At 53.6% G+C, this 23,346-nt stretch overlaps 1 protein-coding gene across 3 annotated transcripts in view; it reads right to left on the bottom strand.

The window, feature by feature from the left end:
• The window catches only part of GATA4 (GATA binding protein 4), a 41,274-nt gene extending 21,681 nt beyond the window's left edge, over nt 1–19,593 (bottom strand). For 2 of the 3 annotated variants that reach the window (XM_090028550.1, XM_090028639.1), the window contains exon 1: nt 16,512–17,658. In XM_090028550.1, the coding sequence (XP_089884676.1) occupies nt 16,512–17,460 (949 nt within the window). In that variant the 5' untranslated portion in view covers nt 17,461–17,658. Of the gene's footprint in view, nt 1–16,511; nt 17,659–19,514 lie in introns of those variants that run through there. The other variant, XM_090028726.1, reaches the window with a different exon arrangement.
• Nucleotides 19,594–23,346: the final 3,753 nt, after the last annotated feature.

Raw genomic sequence — 23,346 nt, 5'->3', positions numbered from 1 at the left:
AGAGGTGCTAGGAATGAAGTCCACGCTACATGACCAACGCCCTATTCGGAAGGCATAGGTAGGTAGGGCTGTGCATGGTGCCTACACCTTGGCCTGGCAGATACCATGATGAATCACAGAAAATGAGGGTGGAAGGGACCTCAGGAGGTCACCTCTAGTCCAGCCCCCTGCTCAAAGCAGGGCAATCCCCAGTGGGATGGTTTCGGCCCAGGTGGTTTTACCTGGCACGGGAGACCCCCTTCTTCTCAGCCTTGAATGATTTGATGTTGACCTGTCCCTTGCACTGCGGGCAGGCGACCCCTGCCAGGGTCTATAATGCCTCCAACACAAGGATCTCGGCTACACAGTTTATGGTGATGGGGGATTGCTCTTGGGCTTTCCCTCTAGCTTGCCCCTTTTTTTTGTGGTGAGAGGCAAGTGAGGCTAAGGGGCATCAGGCTTTCAGGCTTGAGGCTTGCACATGGGATGCCTGCCATGGATCTGGGTTGTATCACGAGCCTGGGAGGGAGGATACTTGCCGGCGGTAGTGCCACACAGACGTGAATGACTGAGCTCTGCTGATTTGGCCCAAGATGCTGAATTTCAACACACACACACACACACACACACACACACACACAAAAAGAGCCCTGGAAAGTTGTAAAGAAGAGCTGAGTACTTTCATATAAAACAGAAAAGGCAGGCTTCATTAACATACCCCACCCACTACAAAAAAAATCAACCATAAGCCCCACCCCTTCAAAGCCGCTCCATGCTGGTTGCAAGACCCGCCTGGTAGAGAATGAGGCCTCCACACCGGGACGCACCCCACTACCTGCCCGAGTTGTACCGTGCCTTAAGTCCCAGAGGCAATGTGCGTGCAAGGCGCAGGATTTACAGCTCTCTGGGACCATTGGGCATCTACGGTGTTACAGCATCCAAGGGACCCCAGTGGTCACAGCGCCCTTGGGACTGACTTGACTTGACCATCAAGCCAGGTCCGCAGTTGCCAACAGCCCGGCGGGACCATCCCAGTGCATATGACCCTTACCAACTGGGAATGGAGGGACCGGGAGGTTAAGGGACTTGCTCAAGGTCACACTGAGAACCTGCAGCAGAGTCAGGAAAGCGTCTTGGACCCTCTGAGACCCACTGCTGTGCCTCGACCACCACGAAACCCCTGCCAGCTGAGCACTGCCTGTCTCCGCGCCTGGCGGGTGTATGGCAAGCCCTGTGTTCACCAGAAGACCCTGGGTATTGTGAACAGGACACAGTCCACAGCACCATCACAGGAGGAAAAGTGGGGAAAGAATCAGAAGAAAAGAAAAGAAAGACCTTTGAACAGGTCAGGCCTTGTAGGGATGGGCTGGGGGGAACAGAAAGGACAGGAAGAGCCACCAGTGGGCTGCCTCCCTCCCCCCACAGCTTCTCAGCCCCCACAGAAGGCATCCTGATATCATGTCAAGGGACATTATCACCCTATGATTAGATTAGGTGCACTAAGGTGGGACCTGCTCCTGCTCCTGCTCCTCTGCAGGGCGGGCTGGAGCAGGAAGATCTGCTAACTCTCCTCCACCCATGCGGGGCTCAGAAAGGATGAGAGAGTAAATACAAGAAGGGAAGGAGGGAGGAGATGGAAGAGATGGGTAGGAAACGCCCAAAATAACCTCCCAGAATATTATTGTTGGCTCCATTCATGCTGATAGCTGGGTGTTTGAAGTCCCTTGGGGCCCAGTCTCAATTACCCTGTTCCTCCAGTTGAGCAGGCAGGGAGGGGTGGAGGAAGCAGTTCCCAATACTCTTAGGCATATATAGCCCTTATACAGCCTGTCCCCACCAGGAGTTAGAGCAGCCTCCCATTTGGGCTATTTCCTCCCCTCGCCCCATGCACAGGGGGTTGGGATGGGGCTGGCACGCAGCCGGGATGCCAGCTCTGCAAGGGGAGCCTTTCTGTGCAGGGGGGGATATTCTCCGGGGCCTGCCTCTGCCTCTGTAACACTGCTGGGCACTGCCAGCAGCATAAAGTGACCCTGGTATAATGGAGATGTGGGCCAAGGGCGTCATTTCCCAGGATACGCGGCTCCTGCTATGACGTTCATTCCTCCCGTGCTCACCTTTGGAACCCAGCTCAGGTCATACACAGATCCTTTGGCATCATAAACCAAGCGCCACGTGATTCACCCTTTTACCCCCTTTCCATACCTGCTCCTGGGTCTCCAAAGCTCCTGCCAGTGTCCCTGGGATCTCTCAGGGAAAGCTGTCTGAGCCTCCAGTGACTGCACACCCATCCCCTGAAGCCCATTATCCTTACTAGGATTTCCCCGGGACTGTTCTTGGGATTGAAGCAGCCAAAGCACCATTTATACCCAACTGTATGACATGGCTTTCCAGCGATGGCTCGGCCCTTCAAAGACAAAGGCACCCACTTAGCAACGCGCTCAGTGACTAGCCCCAGTAGCGAGATCCCAGCCCCACTGAAGTCAGAGGGAGTTTCTCCACCCATTTTTAGGGGCACTGTGTGACCCAGCTGCTAACTTCAACGGGATAGTGCCTAACATTAAGAATGTGTGCAAATCTTTGCCAAAATGGGATCTCGATATGCCAGACAGCCCCCCGAGATCCTCGCATAGCAGGTGTCATAAGCAGCAAGATTGACCTTTGTACATATACTTGTATACATTTTTTTTTGCACACCCAGGATACTAATCTTCCCCTGTTATCAAAACGACACTGGCATGATGCAGATTGTACTGGCCTCGCACGTAAAGCGATTTCCCTGTCACTGACCACCCCTTCCATGGTTGAGATGAAAAGGGGGGCTGAGGCCTGATTTGCCTTTCCACTGTTTGCACAGTGTGTTTCCTTACTTGGGTCCCGCTCACCTTAGATAATGCCATGAGCCTGGCCTTTCTCTCAGGTGGTTTTGCCTGGCCGGAGCTCAGGCTGTTGGCTTGGGCTGCACACATTTCACAAGGAAACCTTATGCAAAATGCTTACAAATATACCTATGAATGCCGTCCTTATTGCTCCATGACACATGCTGCTGAGGCTCCAGATCCTGCACTGAGGGTCCCGTTCTGCAACCCTTCAGTCAAACAGCTGATCTCTGCTCAAGTGAAAAGTCCTTTCGACTTTGACGGGAGTAATGATCCCACCTAGCAGTGCACTTACAGAGCCGGATCCTGGTCTGGGTTGCACTGGGGAAGCTCTCTTGATGAATCCAGAGCATGTACGTCTGGATATTTTAAATCAAACACTAGCCAAAATATACCATTTGGTCTAATGCTATTCCTCGTGTCAAATTGGCCAGGTTTGTGCTCCCCTGTCTTGGTACCCCGGAATAGCGATATTAAGCCTCTTTCCTGCCTTATTCATTGCTCTGAACGCTCAATCACTTCACTCCACGGGGATGAGAGGAAGAGACAGACAGAGGTTTCCACAGTGACTGATAATGCATTTAAAAAGGTCAATTCAGACTTTGACAAGCACATACAGCGCAGCCCAAGCCAATAAAATCACAGGTACCAAACTTATCAAGGGGAAATATAACTTGCAGTTTTTCTAACTCAATTGATTGGACTTTTATCTAAAATAACAGGCATTATAAGATAGGAAAAAGCTCGAGATAAGGAACAGAATTGAGTAGTCTTGAATCAGATCAGATTATGGACAGGTTCAAACTCCCACACCTGCCCTAGATGGATCAATGAAAGTTTTTTTTGGCATTGTCCTCCCCGGGTTTGAAACGCTGCTAAAGTTAAGTGAACTTTGAGACTTGAGCGTTTATTCTGCGATTATAATTAACCTGCTCACCGGTCACTATTGATTTCGCCTGAATGGATGTGACAAAGTTTGATGGCGTGTTGCAGAAACCTAAACGGATGGGGAGGAAGGAGAGCGAAGAGATTTCTGGCGAGTTTTTGCTCAGGAAAAATTCCCACTGACGGGAGTACGACGGTGGGAGGCGGCAGAGGAAAGACAGGGCCCACTCGTTACACGTTAGTCTTCAAGGTGCCGCCCTGCCCTGGCTTCTGCCCGGTCAATGATGTGGAAGAATTTCACATGAATGTACCGGGAAGCACAGAAACGTGTACGGCTGCATCTTCTGCCGGGATAACTCTTTGTAGCCCCCTGGGATCCTGAAGTGGCATAAATGGGGGTATCTCTAAACGGGGGAGGCTCCAGATTTTGCTCCCCATATCTTGTCCAACTCAAGGCAAGGCAAGGGCTGAGCGCTGTATGCACCGGCCAGGCCTGCAGACGAAGGCTTTGTGCTGGGCCAGGGGTTCCTGAGTTCAGAGAGGAAAATCTCAGCCCAAATCAGCCTGGAGAGCCGCTGTGGGGCATCGAGAGTGGTGGCACCCATATCTGGTTATGACACCTTTCTGCTTTAGAGGTGTGTCCCCAAGACATCCCCGGCACTCCCTCCTAGACGGAGAACAGCAGACTGCTAGGTGTAGCATGCCCTCCCACGCTCCTCTCTCAGCGTGATAAAACCTCGACATGCAGAGCTTCACGTGCTCGCCACCGACGACCTCCGATGCCGAGGACCCTCCGCAGACCCGAGCACATGTTCTTTGTACAGGCACGGTCATGCATTTACAGCCCCAAACCTTCAGCAGTCACGAGTCCAGCTCCCCAAATTCAGCCAGGGGATGGACTGACCGACCGATTCTTCATCATAGCAGGTCCTTTTTACTTCCCTTCTAGGTTTTGTACATTTAGGGATCATATTTTCCAGCTTTATTCCACAGGCTTTAAGGGCTGAACACTAGCTGTTCCTTTCCTGGGGAAAGCAGAGAGCCTCCCGCTGCGAAGGAGCTGGAATTTTTCGGGCGAAGAACTGCGGTCCTGGCCACGAAGCGCCGGCCTCCAGTGCAAACCCCTGCTCCAGTCTGCTTTTAGACGTGGAGGGCGCCTATACACGTGCAGCGACGCTGCTCCGACACACTGGACTTCCAGTGCGTCAGAGCGGCCTTGATTAATCGAGTCTGGTGGAGCGCGGCAATTACCACGGACCCCATGTCACGTGTCAGGGTCCCCGCACTGAAAAAGAGTAGCGGGGGTGCTCATTCGAGCTTCAAAGCATGTGTATCAACTCCCAGCGAGCCTTAATTTTCCCATTGCGGAAAAGATTGTTTTACCAAATGACTGATTTTTGTTCTGGGCTCTGCCTGGTTGCAGCCATACACTGTCTCTTGTCTTCTGTGTAGACTGTTAGCCCTTGCAAGCAAAGCCCATCTCCGATCTGTGGCTGTACAGCCCCAAGCACGGCCTTCTGGCTCACAACTGGCGCTCCTGGCCATTAAATAAACAGGACCGTTACTACTAATAAGATTGTGCCAAGGGATTGTGAAAAAGGGGCATGCTGGAAAAGAGAGGGCAGGGAGGGAAAAACAGGCACAAGGTCAAAGAGCAGCATTTTAGGTCATGATTTCTGCTGCTGCACTTCAGGGTGTACTCTAATCTCTAATCCTTGAGGATTAAGAGCAAGTGTTTCCTACAGGTAAATTATTCTGCTGTGCCAGCCTCTGCAGCATGTGAAGACCCCTGGTCTGGCTGCCCCAATCCTCCTTTGGACATGGAGGCCGGGTCCACACGAGCGGGAATGTGCAGAAACACTCAGTGCATGTGGCTCTGTTCATCGCACTGCAAGCAAAATTAGGTACCGAGAAATGCTGGTGTTTTAAAAAAACTGCAAGGAGAAAAAAAAGAAAAGGTGGCGTGGCACACGTGGCTGCAGTGCGTGCCACCCGAAACTGGAGCCTGGCTGAGCAGAGTCGTGATCCGGCTGTCGGCCAGGCTCCGGTTACCACTGCTCCAGCAGCCCCGGGAGGCCCCCGAGACCCCAGGTAATGCTGCTCCTACCTTACCCCACCCAGGGCAACTTGCCACATGCCAGAGCACGTGTGCAGGGGCATGCTCGGGGACAAGTGGCAGCAGCACAAAAATGTGCCACTGCTGTTTGTCCCCAGGGAAACGCACGTTCCCGTGTGTGGGGACGCATCCGAAGAGCCTGCATTTTCCCTTTGCAGAAAAGACTTTTGCCAAACGCAGGCCCGTTCCCCCACCCTGCCAAGTGTGGGTGGGAGCCGCCCAGGTGCACGGCGTGTCGATAGCGGGCTGGAACATCCTGATCACATGTTGATTACGTGACCCTCCGCACTGAAGAAAACAACCCCAGATCCCTTTATGCTGACACTGAGAAATTTGGGGGCCCCTTGCCAGACAGGAAGAAAAGTCCCACTGGCGTTAGCCTGGGGCTTCATGTGCTGCAATTCGGCTGCTTCAGGGAATCTGTTAAATCTTGCAGGGGGGGATGATTCCCTGCATCTCACCTTTTTTCCCCATCTCACCTTTGCTAATGGGCCTAGTCTTGTTTCGCCTCTGGCCCACAGCAGATCTCACTTGGATGTCAGCGGAAACACCTGCACCTCTGAACAAGTGCTTCGATGCAGGCCCCATCCAGTGCTCCTCACCCAGGCAAAAGAGCAGGGTGAGTATCTAGCAGTAAGAGGAACCCAGTTTTGCATGGCAACGCTGCACGCATTTTCATCCCTCTTCACTGCTGGCCCCTGGCTCCGATACGCTGCTTTGCACCAGGCAGTTGCAAAGCACTTAACAAAGGCAAATAATGATTGTCCAACCTCGTTTTATAGGTGAAGAAACCGGGGCACAGAAAGGTAAATTAGTTTCTAGCAACGGAGGTGAGACTTGAACCCAGGTGCGGGGATTCCCAGTCTAGCCATCAGGTGACACACCTGGAGCCCATGCTCAACGTGCCGCACTTTATAACAAAGACCTAAACTGTGTCCCTACACTCTTCCGCTCTTGCTTATAAAGGACGAGCATTTTAGCTGTCCTTACAGCTCACCAACCTCAGCCTCCCTGCATACGGCCTGAAGAAGGACCCTCCATGCTCAGCTTGCCCAACAGCTCTCCCAACTATAAGGCTGGTCCAGTAAAATACATCACAAAAAAATCCTGGCCTCTCCTACACTTCCTGGACTATCCAAGTTTCGACAACACAGAAATAACCAGTTGTTCCAGGGCCTGATAGCAGTCCCCAACCAGGACCCGGTTTTCAGTGGAAAGGGCTGCTCAGGACTTCCTGGAAAACTTGGACGAGCCCTTTGAAGTGCGGCTCTCAGAAATCACGGCACCATCTTTTGCAAGTGGAGTCCTGTCTTTTCACATCGGTCCCAGCGCCCGCTCCTGCTCCCGGTGTACTAACACTCCCGCGGCAGTGCGGGGCCCGGGACGGCAGCAGAGACGAATACCTGACTCCAGAAGTGAACGAACACAGAGTTCAACTACGCGAACGCCTCCAACGTCTGGAGGGTTGGATGGTTTCACTACAGAGAGACGCCACTGCCGCAAACCCTGCTTTAAGAGCAGAGCGTTCAAATCATAAGGTTGACAAAGTTCTTTGGGCGAATATGATATTTTTTATTAGACTTAAAAAAATCGTAAGGTTTTTACGATTTTGCGGGGCTGCTGGGCGGGGAGGATCGACGCTGCAAATCTCAAACCCGGACCTCTTGGACTGGAAGGCATATTAACGCTTCCGGGACCCAGGTGTTTTCTGCACGGGGCAAGCCCACGTGGCCAGGCCGAGCAGAACGAAATAATAATAACGGAAGGAACCGACTGTTTCGGAAAACACGGCGCGATGGAAATGTCAGCGCTGCGGCAGATCTGTTCTGCGGTGGTCATTTATAATCCAAGGGGCTAATCCGCCTAGGAGAGGAGACAAGTAATTCCCACTGGCTTCGCCAGGGCGACAGCGTCCCTGCAATGCTGCTCTACTACACGCAAGTGTCAATTCACGGCTGTTACACTGAGCAGGGCCCTCAAAAATGTCCGTAACGTCTCCCCACCGAGTGGAGGTCGCAGGGCGAGCGCTAATCGCAGCAGTGGGAGGAATTTCCGGGGGGGGCGGACAATGCTTCATGTTAATTGCTGCTATTTCGGAGAAGTGATCGCACCGCCTGCACCTCTGCAGCAAACTTTTTTATTTATTTTTTTTTAAATCACAGGCCCTTGTCAAATCCACAGGCAGATAAATATTTTTAATGGGCCGCTTGCGGCCGGACGAACGCAGGGTTACAAATGGCCGGCCCGACTTATCGCACAATAAGGATCTATTCATAGAAAGCGCAGCATCGATTTAATTTCGCCTGGAAGAAAACGCTGACTCCCAACCAGCTCGCTGCCAGGTCGCTTGCTTCCAAACCAGACGCATTGCGCATAAAAAAGCCCAGACGCAACCTTCCCTGACAAATTACTTGTCATTTTTTAATATTTAAAAATGGAGAAGGAACTCTTTGTGTGCTTTTTTTTTTTTTTTAAATCACTTTGGTCCAAACCTTTTTTTCTTTGGTATTTAAGCGAGATCCAGCAACCGCACGGAGAAGCACAGAGGCCTTCCTCCAGGGGAATCGCAGGGTGAATCGCCTCAGATTGGGTCTGCTTTGAGACCTTTGCCTAGATCAGTAGTGGCCTTAGGGGAGGGCAAACTGGGGGACCGCCCAGGGCCCCACACTTTAAGGGCCCCAAATTTTTGAACCTAGAATAAAACTAGAAGATAGCTCAATGTTAAAAAAAACAAACCCTCTTTGTATTTTTAATATTGTATTAAAATAGTTTCACTGCAGTTTCATGGAGAGGGCAAAGTGAAATTGAGATCGCAAATGCCTGACTTGCTTGCAGATCATCAAAATTAAGCCTCTAAGGGGCCCCAAATGACTGTCTTGTCCAAGGCCCCAGCAACCCTAAGGCCGCTAGTGCCTCCATGGCTATACTGGTGCGCTGCCACAGCAAAGCCTTTTTGGCAGGGACACAGCATCTCCCAGCTAAGTTGCACGCCTGCTGCTATCTTGCGCCCCAGCCCCACGAGGGAAAGCAGCACAAGCCCCGTCTGGCCAGTCGGACCCTGTTGCAGGCACAGCCCTGTCGGCCGAGGAGACGCACCGACAGCAATCTACCGTACAGACCCCAACCTGGCGAGCAGCGCAAGCAAACCTAAAGCCCGTATCTGTCAGCTTGGAGGACTAAGTGCACCGACGACATCGGGGGCCGAAGATGGCTATACCCCTAATTCATTTTCTATCAGCCTAAGCGCCAGATGCCAACCGCCCCGCTCCGCAGAGACCTCTCAGCCTCCCGGTGCCTGCATGTATGAAGGGAAACATCCAGAAACCCAAAATAAGGGGTGCGACCAAAGCACTCCCGCGGGAGATGGGATTCCTTCCCCCGGCACAGCTGCCCCGCTCGGACCCCCCCGCAGCACCGCTGCCTCGCTGACATGACTCACTCTCAGCAGCGCGACGGCAGCGATACCAGACCCAGGTGGAATGCAGGAAACTCCAGGGCGAAAGCAAAGGCCGCCCAGTGAAATGAGGAGCCTTTGAGAGCTATAGTTTCACGTTCTTGTCCAGCCCGAGCTGCTCTCATGGCCACTGGACTTCTTGCATGCAGACGGCAGGATGCAATCACAAGGGCCTGAATCTGCCACCAGAGCCGGCCGAGGCGGCCAGCTCTGTGCTGGCCAGTCTGATTTTTTAATTTTTTATTGGTCTCTTCATTTTTAATAAGCCCTGTTTCTAACACAACGGGGCCCCACTGGAGTCTGTGGATGCTACTGCAGTCTTGCAGTTCTTCTTTTTAGCGTGGTTCTTTTTTTAATCGGTGCATTTTCAGCTGAACACTGCCAATTTAAAAAGGCTCCTGCTTTTGCAATGATCAAACCCCCGGATGTTTTGCCCTTTGAGAATGGAGCGTGCCCCCTTTCAAGGGCCAGAGCGCGAAAGCTTTCCTTCCCGTCACTCTTTACCCTCTGGAGTTGTATTTGCATTGTTAAATGCTTACCCACAGGCCAGCCCTGAATTCACCAACACACGCATGCACTTTTCATCCTAGTGAATACGTGTCCAAGGGCTTAGAAATGTGCCCGGCTCAAGCGTTCGTGCCAGGTGTACAAGCAGGCCTGTGCCCCCCCATCATGCCAATTTTGCAAAATGTTGCAGACTCCTTGGGTCACTGTGTGTGTGCGTGTGTGTGTGTGAAAACCCTGGCCCTAATGCAGTGAATGAGAAAATCCCCTCTGGATTTACCCAGCCTCCAGGAGCGCATTGGGAACATACCCTCGGGAAAATAACCCCCGATTAAACGTAACGTGTTCAGAGAACTTTATCTTCTTTGCTCCACAAAGGTGGCAAGCATCCAAACCCATAGTCACTTCACAGAGATCAACGCTTTTTAAAGTCTTTCACTATTATTATATTAGTAAGCCTGTAGATGGGGAAAGAGAATTTTAAGGCATTAGGTGAATTTTACGGTAGTAAATTAAACTGGCGGAGGGTAAGTTTAGATTAGATATTAGGAGGCGCTACTTCACAGTCAGGGTGGCTAGGGCCTGGAACCAGCTTCCAGGGGAAGTGGTGCAGGCTCCGAGCCTGGGGATTTTTAAAAGGAAGTTAGATGAGCACCTTGCCGGGGTCATCTGACCCCGGTGCTCTTTCCTGCTAAGGCAGGGGGTCGGACTAGATGATCTACCTAGGTCCCTTCCGACTCTAGCTACTATGAAACTATGAAACTATGAGATACAGACCCCTTTTCTTAAGATTGCAATGTTTTCTCCAAGCAATTCATGAAACGCACAATGTGAATGCACTATCTGCGGCGGTATTGTAGCCGACATGTTATTAGCAGCATTTATGCATGTCATTGCTTTCCTTCATTTGCTTAAAATGTCAGCTCGTTTAAAGCCGGCGAGATGCCCCGGCTTTGGGGATTTGGGTGGGGGGTAAACGAAAGCTTGTGTATCTGAGCCACAGACGGCTTTTGTCGGGAGGCCTGAGTCTTGTTTCAGGTGTCTGTTGAGCCAGTTTTACCATGATGTCACTGCACTGATGTTGGTGGAGTCACACTGGCACAAGGCTGGCACCACGGCTGGTTCCAACGGCAGTGCCCTCTTCAGTGTCTACCAGGCCAGGGGGGGCCCCCTGATGCTAGCAATTCCCACTCAGATAAACCATCCCAGCGGGGGCTGTCTCGCAGCTTCTTTTTTTTCTTTTGGTGAGGCTTAGGATGTGAAGACGATTTAGGCTGGGAATTAGAAAGAGGTCACTAACCAGCAGAGGTTTGGGGGCAGGAGTTTGGGAGCCCTGGATGGCTATAAAATAGAGTCGAATGCACTTCCGAAGGGCCCGGCCCAGCCTGTTTGCCTGCGCTAACTCAGGACTGGACTTGACTCAGAAAACGAGCCACCGCTGTGCCCTGGGATGCAAGTTAAATGTTGCAGGGCTGACTTTTAAGGTGGGCACTGCACGTATGTAATGTGTGACGGGAAAGAAAGAGGCGCACGCCCGTGAACGTCCATGCGCATAGAGGCACTTTGATACACTCCAGGAAATCTTTTTTTTTTTTCAATATATGTTTCTGCATTGTCCATATAATTAAAGGTAATGTTCATTCTTGTTTTCACAAGCTGTTCACACACACCTCTCTGGACGTGCGGGAAACCTCGGTGCTTCTTGCAGTAGCAAAAAAGACTGCAGGGTCACACGGACGTCAACCAGGGGATGCTACAGGGCAAATATCTGCCCGTATCCCTGCTTGGAAAGCTTCTGATCTGCCCCAACATCTCCGAGCAGCAACAGAGGAGATGGTTTCCTACAAAGCGGATGGTTTCTGCTCCGGGCTTTGATCTTTCCAGATACGGCTGCTGTGCTGCAAAGCTACCGTGCAGACAACCTCCTGCCTTCCCTTCTTCTGCAGTTTGCGGTGGGGGGAAAATAATCCTATGAATGGTCGACAAAGCCTTCTGCGATAAGCCCCCAGCACAATCAAGGAACCCAATTCTCCTCTAGGTTACTATAAGCAGCTGCGAGGAACTGAACCGGCACCCGTGAAAGGAGAACAAGTAGCTCAAGGGGGTTGCATGGGAGGTAAAATAAGATTAGATCTAAGCCACTGTCTTTATGGTGCGTGGACTGAGCAAGCCTCTCCCTCCCTCAGCCTGGATCCTGGGGGCCAGACTTCAGCCCATTTCTCCCTCCCTCTTAGGGGATGTGGATTCACCTGGCCTGGCGGGTTACATGGCTCTGCTAATTTTGGAGGAGCTTTCAAGATGCTCAAGAAGAGGAGATGGCTTTGGCTGTGGCAGGCGAGGAAAGCAGCCGGTGACCATGAAAGGCAGACTTTAAAGTCAGTTCTTTTCACGCATCGTTAAGGCAGGAATTCATTAAAACATCATCAAAACAAATGCTTGGATCAAGTTCATGCCCAGACAGCCCCAAACCTCCCATTCGGGGTATGATAATAATGCTCAGATTTGTATCCCAAGAAAGGGTGAACAAGGCACTTTGGGATTATGCTGGGGAAAATTTGCAGGTAGGTCCAAGTGAGTGATGAGCCTTGATCCAGCTGGGATCCTAAACCACTAACAGCACTTTGGAAAAATCTGGCCATTGCTCTTTGCACCAGACTCCCTAGTGCTTAACCCAGCGTAGGAGCAACATGCTGTATAAACCTAAAAAAAAAAGATCTTTTTTTGCGATTCCTTAGTCTAATAAAAGGTATCATCTCTGAGCCAAGCGGTCTAGAGTTTTGCATTTGTTTTTAAACCTAACGCGCAAACATAATGCAACAGCAGCCCTACCGAGCCAATCGCTCCGGAAAACGGACTTCGGTGGGAATGCCAAGCAAGTAAGCACGGCAGGACAGAGCTCCTGGTGCCGGCGTGAGTTTTGTGGCTCAGGGCAGCCTGTAGCAGTTAATAATAAGGATGATACTACTACTACCGATCATAATTCAAGTCATACCAGATCTGAAGCCACCACTGCGCTACAAACTGCTTCACGCCCAGAGCAGACACCGATCTTTCCACTGAAATATATTTTAACCAAGGCGTGTTCAGCTCTCCGTCGAACAGCAAATGACTCTTGCCAATTTAATCCCGTTTCACACTACACGGCGCGTAATTTCTTGCCTCCCCCCACCCCACCTTTGTTCCCGAAATCATTCAGTTTTTTCATCCAGGCTTCCTCCCCAGGAAGCCAGCCGGCAAAGACCCCTCTTCTTTGCTTGTTAACTGCTGTCCTGCAACTTTTGCGTGGTTCATACCAACACTTGGAAAAGTACAGTCACTACAAAGTATCCCCCTAGGTTAGAAAAGCCCCCGGCTGGAAGTGATCTTTGTTGCCATTTAAATACTGATGGGTGAGTCCTGCAGGCAAAATTCCCTCGGAGTACAATGGGCATGACGAGCAAAGAGGAAGATTTGCACCCGAAATAACCTGATCTCACGCAGTTGCACTTAAAAGGATCCTTGGGCTTTAATACCGCATTTACAGTTGTCACACCCAGCTCCTCTGCACAGTTTCAACGTCTGCAGCTTCATTATTTCCCCCTGCATTTTAAAAACTGGAGAACCCAGACTCTGCAAGCAGATCCAAACAGACTGACTCCAAAATACGCGGGGAGGCCCGGCGTCGCGGCCTCAGGGGTTTGATCTCAGACCTAGAACTAAATCTCAGACCCAGTCGCTCCACCTCTGCTCTTCCCTCCACCGCTGCATGCCAGCGATTTATTATTTCGATTTGCCCGGTTGGCTAAATAATCTGCCTGGCATTGCACACAACACAACCGGGAGCACAACCTCGGCTCTGCAAGCTTCAAATCACAGCCAGGGACTTTCAAACACAGCTTCGGGGGCGTAATTGAAATCCTAATAGCAAAAACTCGGCACTGCATTAAAGTCAGAGAAAGGATCAGGCCCGAAAAGACACAAAAGGCCGCTGGGTGGGAAATGAAGAGGAAAGAAGAAATGAGTAGGGTGTTGGGGAAATCACAGACTTGGATTTTGCTTTCACATTTAAAATTATTAAGAACCCCTAATTATGGTCACTGCAAAGGGTTTTTTTTTTTTTTTTTTTTAATGTAGGGGCTACAAAATAATCCTCTTTTCATGCACAGAGGAACATTTAACAGCTCCTGGGCTTGTTACACCGCCTGTCTTGACCATTGGGGCAAACTCCGTCCTTAAAATAATGCCCGGTATTTTATTAACCGACTGCATCGGCCACCAAAAAAAGCTTGGAAGAGCTGGAAAGCCAGGATCTCTCCCACAGGACCAGCTTTTTATTTGTGCAACTTTGTCAAGGGGAAGAAAAAAGTTGCAGAAAATCCGACTGGGAACGGGGTGGGGAAATTGAGCTCCTGGTGGAGGTTAAACACTCATCTTCAAACACATTGTGGACAAATTTGAGTCATTTTTCTTTGCACTGCATTTTATTTTTAACTACACCTCCGAGGCTAAACAAATACCACCAGAGAGGGAACATGGAGAACAAACAGGATTCAAGAGATTATAACCTGGGGATTATATACGGGACTCACTTCTTTTCCTTTCCCACAGGACGGGCTTTCCTCTCCACCATCTTGCCTCAAGAGAAAAGTGCAACTTTTTTTTAGTCTCTTGGGCTTTTTTTTAAAATCCTTACAAATACATTTCCTAAATAAATGACCTGATTTTTTTGAAAACCTTTGGGTCAGGCAGCTCAGCGAAAGCGAGCTGGCTAGCCCAGCGCCTCGGAAAAGTTAGGGCACAGATTTAAAAGAATTGCATGACTTTAGAGGTCCTTTTCTGTCCCTGCCTTCACTTTTCTCTCTGGTCAAACTTGGCCCTACTAATAACCACGATGTCCCTCCATTATCAGCTATGGAAACGAAATGCATGCATTTCACCCGGCTTGCAAGCTGCATGCCCAGACCCTCATGGCAATTCGAGGGGCTTCAGGGACTGAGCGTGTTCACTATTTCACTCAGCGGAGCCCTGTCCTGGATTTGCTTCCCAAGCACTTCACCCTACATGCAGAGATCCCCAGCTGCGGTTTTAAACCGAGGCTGAACCTGCTTCTTCCCCAGACCTAAGGAAGAGCATTTGGGGCCTGAAAATGCCTTTTCCAACTACCCAGCCAGTCCAATAAAGGCTCCTGCCAAACCAGCCGGGCTGTTTGTAGAGCCACAACAGCATTTAGATGCCTTGCATTTGGCTTTTTCCAGAGACAGCAAGCACCTAAATCAATGCATCGCAACTTTTTTAGGCACAAGGGCCCCTTCTTAGACGCAACCCCCCCCCAGACTTAAGGCACACCTCAGACAACACCAGCTCTTAAGTTTTCACTCCATTTCTGACTACGGAAAAATAACACGGCAATCTTTCTGTTGCAAAGAATTCAAAAAACCCTAACCAGGCAGAGGGTTTTTTTTTATTTTTACGCTCTTTTTTTCCCCCTCTGCACTAATTGGAAATCGTGGGGTTCCTCTTGTGAATCACATGAGCACGCCTAGGTGTGCTAACATTGCGTGGCACCCCCGAAAGGATCTCACGGCACCCGCGGCATCCTGGTGAAGAATCACCGGCCTGAGCACCCTGGTGCATCTCGGCCTTGCCATCGATGCCCGACGGCTCTTCTTTGAAACAACGGCACGCCAGCGCAGCCATGGTTGCAAGGCCAGGGCTCTGCGTTTTGCTACGCAGCCCCCTGCCTAGCGAGACCTCGTTCTTCTAGTTCCCAAGAACAACCCCCGCCGTAAGGAAAATATTCCAGACCCCACTGCAGCGCTCCAAGGACCTCGACACGCAAGGACCTTGGCGCTCCAAGGACCTCCGACCCCCCGCCGAAAGAAGGGAACGGACCAATCCATGGAGGAAAGGGGCATCAGTGGCCATTGAGCGCGGGAGTTACAGGGACAACTTCTGAACCAGAACTTGCTAGACCTGAAATGCTGGAGGCTGCAAGCGAGAGAGGAACAGGGAGTTTTGATCCTGCTCGTACCCTGCTCGCTCTCCGTTTCAGCCTCCGCTCTCTGCTGCTGTGCGACACCACAGGCCTGTTGGACGCATATGAGGAACACGGGCTTTACACCCACAAAGCAACTGTCAGCCGCCCCGGTTATTTGAGCGGGATATTGGGTATGCATCTGCTGCGTTTGGGGGTCAACAGAAGAGAAAACAGGGATGGGTGAAGGTCCAAGGTTCAAAATCAGTGCACCAAAGGGGGGGCACGGAGCAGACCACAGTGGCCAGCGCCCACTGGCCCCTGAATGAGTCCCAGGAGCCAGTGGACACTGGCCAGTGAAACTCGGCCCGGACATGTGAGTGGACAAGGGACATAAAAGCAATCCAATGGTCCCAGGGGGTCCCCGTGGCCAGACCCTCCTTCCCGGTCAGATAAATGGCAAGCTTGGCTAGGGCCGGGAGGAGGCTGACCAGGAGGGCACCGCGGACCCGCCGCGGACTGTGTGACACAGGAGACCAGGCAAGACAGACCCACGGTCTGACCGGGCCCACGGCCAGTCTTATGCTGGCAAGCTGGCGCAGCCCCGACTCCTCCACGCAGCTCTGCCTGCCCCTGCTAGCTTCGATACCTTGGATGCCCAAGCGCCCAGGAGGCAGCCGATGCCCCGATGGCAGGGAAGAGGCTGAGCCCTTGCAGTCAAGGAGGGGACAGGATGGGGCTTACCTATGTTGGCGTGCCTTGTGGCCCCCGGCGCAGCACGACTCTGGAGGTTGTGCAGCCCGGAGCCGTCGAAGGACGTCGTTGTCCATGTGCTGCCCATCTCGGGGCTCACGTAGGCCGGGTAAGGGCCGGCGTAGGAGCCGCCAAAGCCCCGGCTGTACTGCTCCCTGGCGCCGGCGGAGAGGCTCAGCGGGCTGCTGTAGGCGGCAGCGGAGGCGGAGGAGGCCAGCGGGGCGCTGCTGGAGAAGGGGAAGCGGGGCGAGGCGGGCGGCAGGTGCGACGAGCCGGGGTTGTAGGCAGCGCCGTCGGGCGCGGATTGAGTCCAGAGAGAGGGGCCGGAGCCCGGGCTGCCCGGCTGCGAGGCACTGCCGCCCTGCAGGTAGGGCAGGGCGGGCAACACGGGCGGCACCCGCGGGCTGGGCACGTAGACGGGCGAGGCGGCGGCCGCGCTGTGCATGAAGCCCGCCGCCCCGTCGTAAGCCCCCGTGGGGCCGTGGTTGGCCGCCATGGCCAGGCTCTGGTACATGGCCGCAGCTCCCTGTGGCGCTCCTCGTGGCTCAGCGGCTGTGGCGTGGCCCCATGCGGCCGGGGGGCCTGGCCAGTCCTGTCCTGCCCGTCCGTCCGTCCGCACCCACCTGCAGGGAGAGGAGAGTGGGTAAGCCCGGGGCAAAGCGGGGAGAAATGGGGTTGAGCCCACAATGGAAAGGGGCAGGAGATGCGTGTGCACACACATGCACACACACACATACGTACACACACCCTGATGTGTGCGCACACAGATGCGCGCACGTCCCCGGGCCCAGGCATACACACGCACGCATACATGTATACACCCCCCCGTCCATACATGTGCACACACATCCCTGTCTGCATACACACGTGCATGAACACACACATTTGCTTGCACACACATCCCCAGGCACATGCATATCCCCCCTCCACGCACATGCATTCACATCCATGCACCCTCCTGCACCGATATACACTTAGTCACACACCCATGCAGATCCTCATGCACACAACCAGACCCACACAGACACACATGCCTGCATGCACACACTAGTGCATGGACACACATCCCCCGGGCACACACGCACACGCACAGAGCATGCTTCAATTCACACACATGCTTCCCCCCAGGCAGACCAGAACACACATCCCCACATTTACACAGATGCAGCCTCGCGTGCAGACAGGCACCCCCCAGGAACATGCACCCATCCCCTTGCACACAAGGACAGTTCCACCCCCATACCACCACCGTCAGATCCTTTTATTTCCCCGTGTGCACACACACTCATGCACACATGTACATGCAAATACACACACACACGCACACACTCATGTACACATGCCTGCGCACAGATACACGCAGAAACGCATGCACAGATACACACTCACACATGCACACACTCACATACACACGCACGCAGATACACACATCTGCACACACATACACATGAACATGCACAGATACACACACATAGACACACTCACGCAGATGCACACACATATGCACGCACTAGATGCGCGCGCACAGACACACATGCACACGCATAAACACTCGCAGACACATGCAGACACGCACTCCCATCCCTTGCATGCACGGACACACGCGAGCCGGGTCAGCCCGACCCCAGGTCCACCGCGGGTCCCAGGCGCGGGAGGAAACCGGGAGCTTTACCAGAAAACGCAAAAAGAGTAGCCCGAGGCCAGGAAAACAAAAGGGCCCGATCCCGGGAAGAGGCTCCGCACGAGCCTCCCGCGCTCGCCAGGACCGGGGCAGCCGCCGCGGTTTGCCGCGCTCCTTGGGTCGCCTTCACGCCTCGGCGGCGGGGGCTGTGCCGGGGGGAGCGGGGCCGGGGGCCGACCTGCCCCGGGGGAAGGAGCCGCGCTGCCCGGTCCTCGGCCCGGCCCCGGCCCCGGCCGCCCGGCACTCACTACATCGCCGCCCACTGCGTCCCTCGATTAGATTACATTATATTACATTACATTATATTATATTATATTATATTATATTACATTACATTACATTACATTACATTATATTATATTATATTATATTACATTACATTATATTATATTATATTATATTATATTATATTATATTATATTATATCGATCCTGCCTCAGGCAGCGGGCTGGACGCGATGACCTGGAGGTCCTTTCCAACCCCGCTTTTCTAGGATCCTGTATTGTTAGTAATAGGCATTTGACTATATTCGTTGTATGGTGTTATATTATACGAATTATATCAGTGAGGTATTCCATCCTATTCATTTTATTAATGAGATTTCGTTCTACCAATTAGAGTCATTATATTCGTGCTATATATTACATGGTATTAAAAGGCGAAAGGTGTGTGCAATCGGCAGAGAAACCACCGTATTATATATTACATTCCATTCTATATTATATTATCTTTCATTATATGATATGACATTACATTATACTATACTATATTATAGTCCATTCCATTCCATTCTATATTATATTATCTTTCATTATATCATGTTACATTACATAAGGCTATATTTCATTACGTTACATTATATGGCATTATATTATATGCGTGCCCCCGGGCGGCGCTGAAGAAGCCCACCAGGAGGTCGCTCCCAGCCCCGCGCCCGCCCGGCTCCGGCCCTCGTCCTGCCCACGCGGCCCTGCCGACGGCTGTTATTCGCTATGGTGCCGGCGGACTGCGGGCGGGCGGGCGGCGCGGAGCCCGGGCCCGCTCGCACACGAGGCTCCCGACGCGCCCCGCACGACCCCGGGCATCCCGCGGTGGCTCCCGCCGCGGCCCCGCGCTCCTGTCCCCCCCTGCGCGCGGGGCCGTCGGGGCGCGCAGCTGGCGCGGGCTGTGCGCGCAGCCGAGCCGGGGGCGGCCGCGCGGGACGAGGCGCGCACGCCCGGCCCGGCCCGGCCCGGCCCGGCCCCGGCGCTGCGGGAGCCGGGCGGCGCGGAGCGGAGCGGAGCGGAGCGGAGCGCGGCGCGGCGCGGACCCACCTTGGCCGGGCGCAGCAGGCGCGGCGCTGCCCGCGGCCCGGGGCTGCCCTCTCCTCCCCGCCGCGCTGCCCGCCCTGACTGGTTTCCCCGCATCACGTGCGGCGGCGGGGAGGGGAGCCGGGGGGGCGGTATCTGTTGCACCATCGCCCGGCGCCAGCCTTCATTCCTGCTCCCAAAACCCAGGCAAAGTCCAGCCGCGCTAAGCACCGGGGAGGGGGCTCCCGGCTCCCCCCTCCCCCCACCGCCCCGGGGCAGCTGCGGGCGGGGCCTCCGCGCGACGGCACTCCTGTGCCAGGCGGGGAGCGGGGCTGGGGGCGCCCCGCGGCCCCTTCTCCCACCCGCCATGCCCCCTGCCCCCGGGGGTGCGCGGCAGAGCCGCTCCCAGAGCCGAAGGCGGCTGCCGGGGCGGGATCGGGGCCGCCTGCCCCCGTGATCCGGGCTGTGCTCGGCCGGGGGGAAGGAGCGGAGCCCCGCACGGCGCTGCTGCCCGCCGGGCTTTCTGCCCCTCTCCCTCCCTCTCTCGTTTCGTGTCTTTTACCGACGCGTTGGGCCATTTCGGGGCTTCCCTCAGCCCGCCGGTGGGGTGCGGGAGGGAGAGGGGCGAGCAGCCCCGACGGCAGCAGCGCGGCGGGGACAGGAGCGCGGGGCCGCGGCGGCAGCCACCACGGGGGCGAAGCCCACGGTCCTAAGTGTCATAGCGGTGCAGGAGGTGCAAGGGGTAGGAGTGACAATCGCGGGGGTGAAACGAATAATAGTGATAGCGGCGGCCGTGATAATAGTGACGGCGACGAAGGCGATGCAGATAGCGAAGAGGAGACCCTAATGGTAATAACAGCGCGGGCTCGGGGGACGGTCATACGGATCCTAGTGATTACAACGACAGTAGTGAAGATGCCCACGCGGTGACCCTCATGGCCATGCGTTATAAATAACGATGCTAGCGATACCAGGCGGCGACGATCGCGATCGCAGATGATCAGACACTAATGAACGGGATACGATACATAATGCCCGTGGAAACGACGAGGATAGCAATGTCGGGGAACACGAGGGAAAGGGTGGCAGGAATAACGATAACACGAGTCATGGTGACGATAGCGACAGCGCCGGTGACGAAGCGGATGGTAATGGGAATAAGGAGGACAGGAGCAGTGAGAGCCCGACCCCGGGGCGGGAGGGTGACCGCAAAACCGGCCTGGCGAGGGCGACGAGGACGGCAGCGGCGTTGAGAGGGGGCGAGGGGCAGGGAAGGCGATCGTGACCGCAGAGACGCCACGACGGAGCTGGCGCTGGCGGTAACGCGGGGCTCCGGGGTCCTACGAGCAGATGACGGCGATGCTTGATTCAGTGGTGAACCGTGGTAGCCGCGGTCAAGAGGATGATGATAGCCGGGAGAAGGCGGAGGAGATGCTGAGGACGGCCGCGCCGGCCCCGCGCCGCGTCGGAGCGGGGAAGGAGCCGGCAGGGCCCGGGGGCCGAGGCGGGGACTCGGGGCAGGGCTTGGACGGGCGTGCGGGGGCCCGGGCCCCGGGATGCGGGACCTGCGCCCTGGGCCTGGCAGCCGACAGCGGGAGCCGCCGGCCCCGCGCCGCAGTGCCCTACAGCGCCGTACCGCGCGCACACGCGCCGGCGAGCGGCGCATGCCGACGGCTCGGCAATGGGCACGGGCTTGCAGTGGCAGCAGTGTGCACACCTCTCTAACAGACGCCCATCTGTGGACATATTGTAATACGTGCACATCCGACAGAGACAAGACTTTGCAATGGCAAATGGTGCCCGTACTGCGTCTATAGAGAGACGTACAGTACGTGCGGGGTGTGTGTATGGATAAGTGTAAGTGTGCGCGTGTATTTATGAATGCAGCATAAGTATGTACTGTAGGGATATGGATCTTCGGGTGTTCACACACTTGATGTGCGTATTTCGTGCATATATTTATGCAGTGTGTGTTGGGGGCGGTGTATTTATAAATGCAGCATATATACATATCGTACACATTTATGTCTTCGGGTATTTCTGCACACTTGATATGCATATTTATGCAGCGTGTGTGCTCACAATAAAATACATGTTGTACTTATATGCAGTGTCCAAAAATACCCTTGCCGACTCTCTGTGGTAAGTGGCTCCTCCTGTGCTATATTTTATACACGCATATACTTGCATCGTACTCAATGCATATGTGCATAGTATATGTGTGTTTATAGCAAGCGTACACACATTGTAGTCGGCAGTCCCGCGATTAGAGGATGATTTCTGCCATGGCTGGTCGATGGGTAGACACACATACGCTGCGTATAAACGTGCACACAAATTTATATCAAGTGCCTAGAGACACAGAAATGCATCTGCGACGCGGGGATGCGCACACTTTGCAAATATGTATATATACTTGCTCGGATATGTAAGGTAAATAAGTGTGAATATATATATTGGAAATATATACACGTACATAACTAGATATATGAAATATTTGTAAGTATATAATATATATACACTCGCACACACATATACATACATGTAAGCAGATGAAATAGCTGTGAGTCTATATGAGAAATATGTATGCACGTGCGCACACATATAATGCAAACATGTATAGATGAAATATTTGTGAGTATATATACGAATACACATGCTCACACATATAATACATGTATAGATGAAATATCTATGTATGAATACACACGCACACACATACACGCATAAACTGCATAGGAACTAGTTGTGAGTAGATATATGTATGAGAAATGTGTATATATACACATATACATACTTACATAGGAAATGTGTGTCAGGACATATGAGCAATATGTGTGTACACACGCACAAACAGAGAATACATGCATCGATGAAATATTTGCGAGGGTATATGAGGACTACGTAGCTACACACGCGCGCGCACACCCATCCTGCATGTTATCTGCGGGCATCCAGGTCGTAGCCCTGCGAGTCTGGAGGCAACGAGGATCAGGACCGGCGGGAGAGGTGCTGGCTTGGACGAGACCAGCTCGACCTTTGCAAGCCAGCATTTTCTCCTACGCCTGGAGCAGGCGCTTGCGCCCGACAGCTTGCAACGGAAGGTTTTTGGGGTGGTTTTTTGTTGCTGTTGCAAAAATCGAGTTGGTCTCGTAAAAGCCATCACCTCTCCCACCAGTTGTGACTCCTGCAAGTATGCACGCATACCCGGTGTGCATGTGTGTCCCCAGGCGTCCCACTGCAGCCAGTCCTTCTCCCCGCGGCCCCGGGGCTCCCGCACCCCGGCGCGCAGCGGGCGGAGCGCCGCGGGCAGACAGGAGATGTGTCTCCAACGCGTGCGGGGTCTACCTGCTGCCCCAGCTACCCGCTGGATGGCAGATGCACGCTGCATCTAGATGAGACACGAGCGATTGCTGTATTATCCAACCCACGCTATGCCTAGATAATGCACGAGGTATTTAATCACGACCCAGCGCGCAACGAATGGGCGGGCTGGTGTGCACCCACGCCGTGCTCTGCCCGTGCAATGCAAGACCCGCTGCGTCTGGATCAAACCCGTGCCACGCCGAGGCAGAGCCCGAGCTCTCCGCATCGATGGCACTCCAGCCCTGCCACGCGCGACGTCCGCCACGTCGATGTAGCCAGCCGTTTCACACACGTCCAGCCCGTGCTGTGTCTGTGCAATGCATGAGCCCCGGGTGTGTGGCACACGCGGGCGGCTGTCCCGAAGTGATGCACGAGCTCTCCCGGGCAGGGACCACCGGGGCCGTATCAGACGCGTGTGCAATAGGCTGCCATCGCCCGGGACACGCGGGCACACACACGGATGCAGCCGCACGTGGACGGGGGGGGAGCA

This window comes from Crocodylus siamensis, chromosome 1, assembly GCF_052110815.1.
Source record: "Crocodylus siamensis isolate JL-2025a chromosome 1, ASM5211081v1, whole genome shotgun sequence".
Classification (NCBI taxonomy): Eukaryota; Metazoa; Chordata; order Crocodylia; family Crocodylidae; genus Crocodylus; species Crocodylus siamensis.
This window is presented reverse-complemented; position numbering and strand designations above follow the sequence as displayed.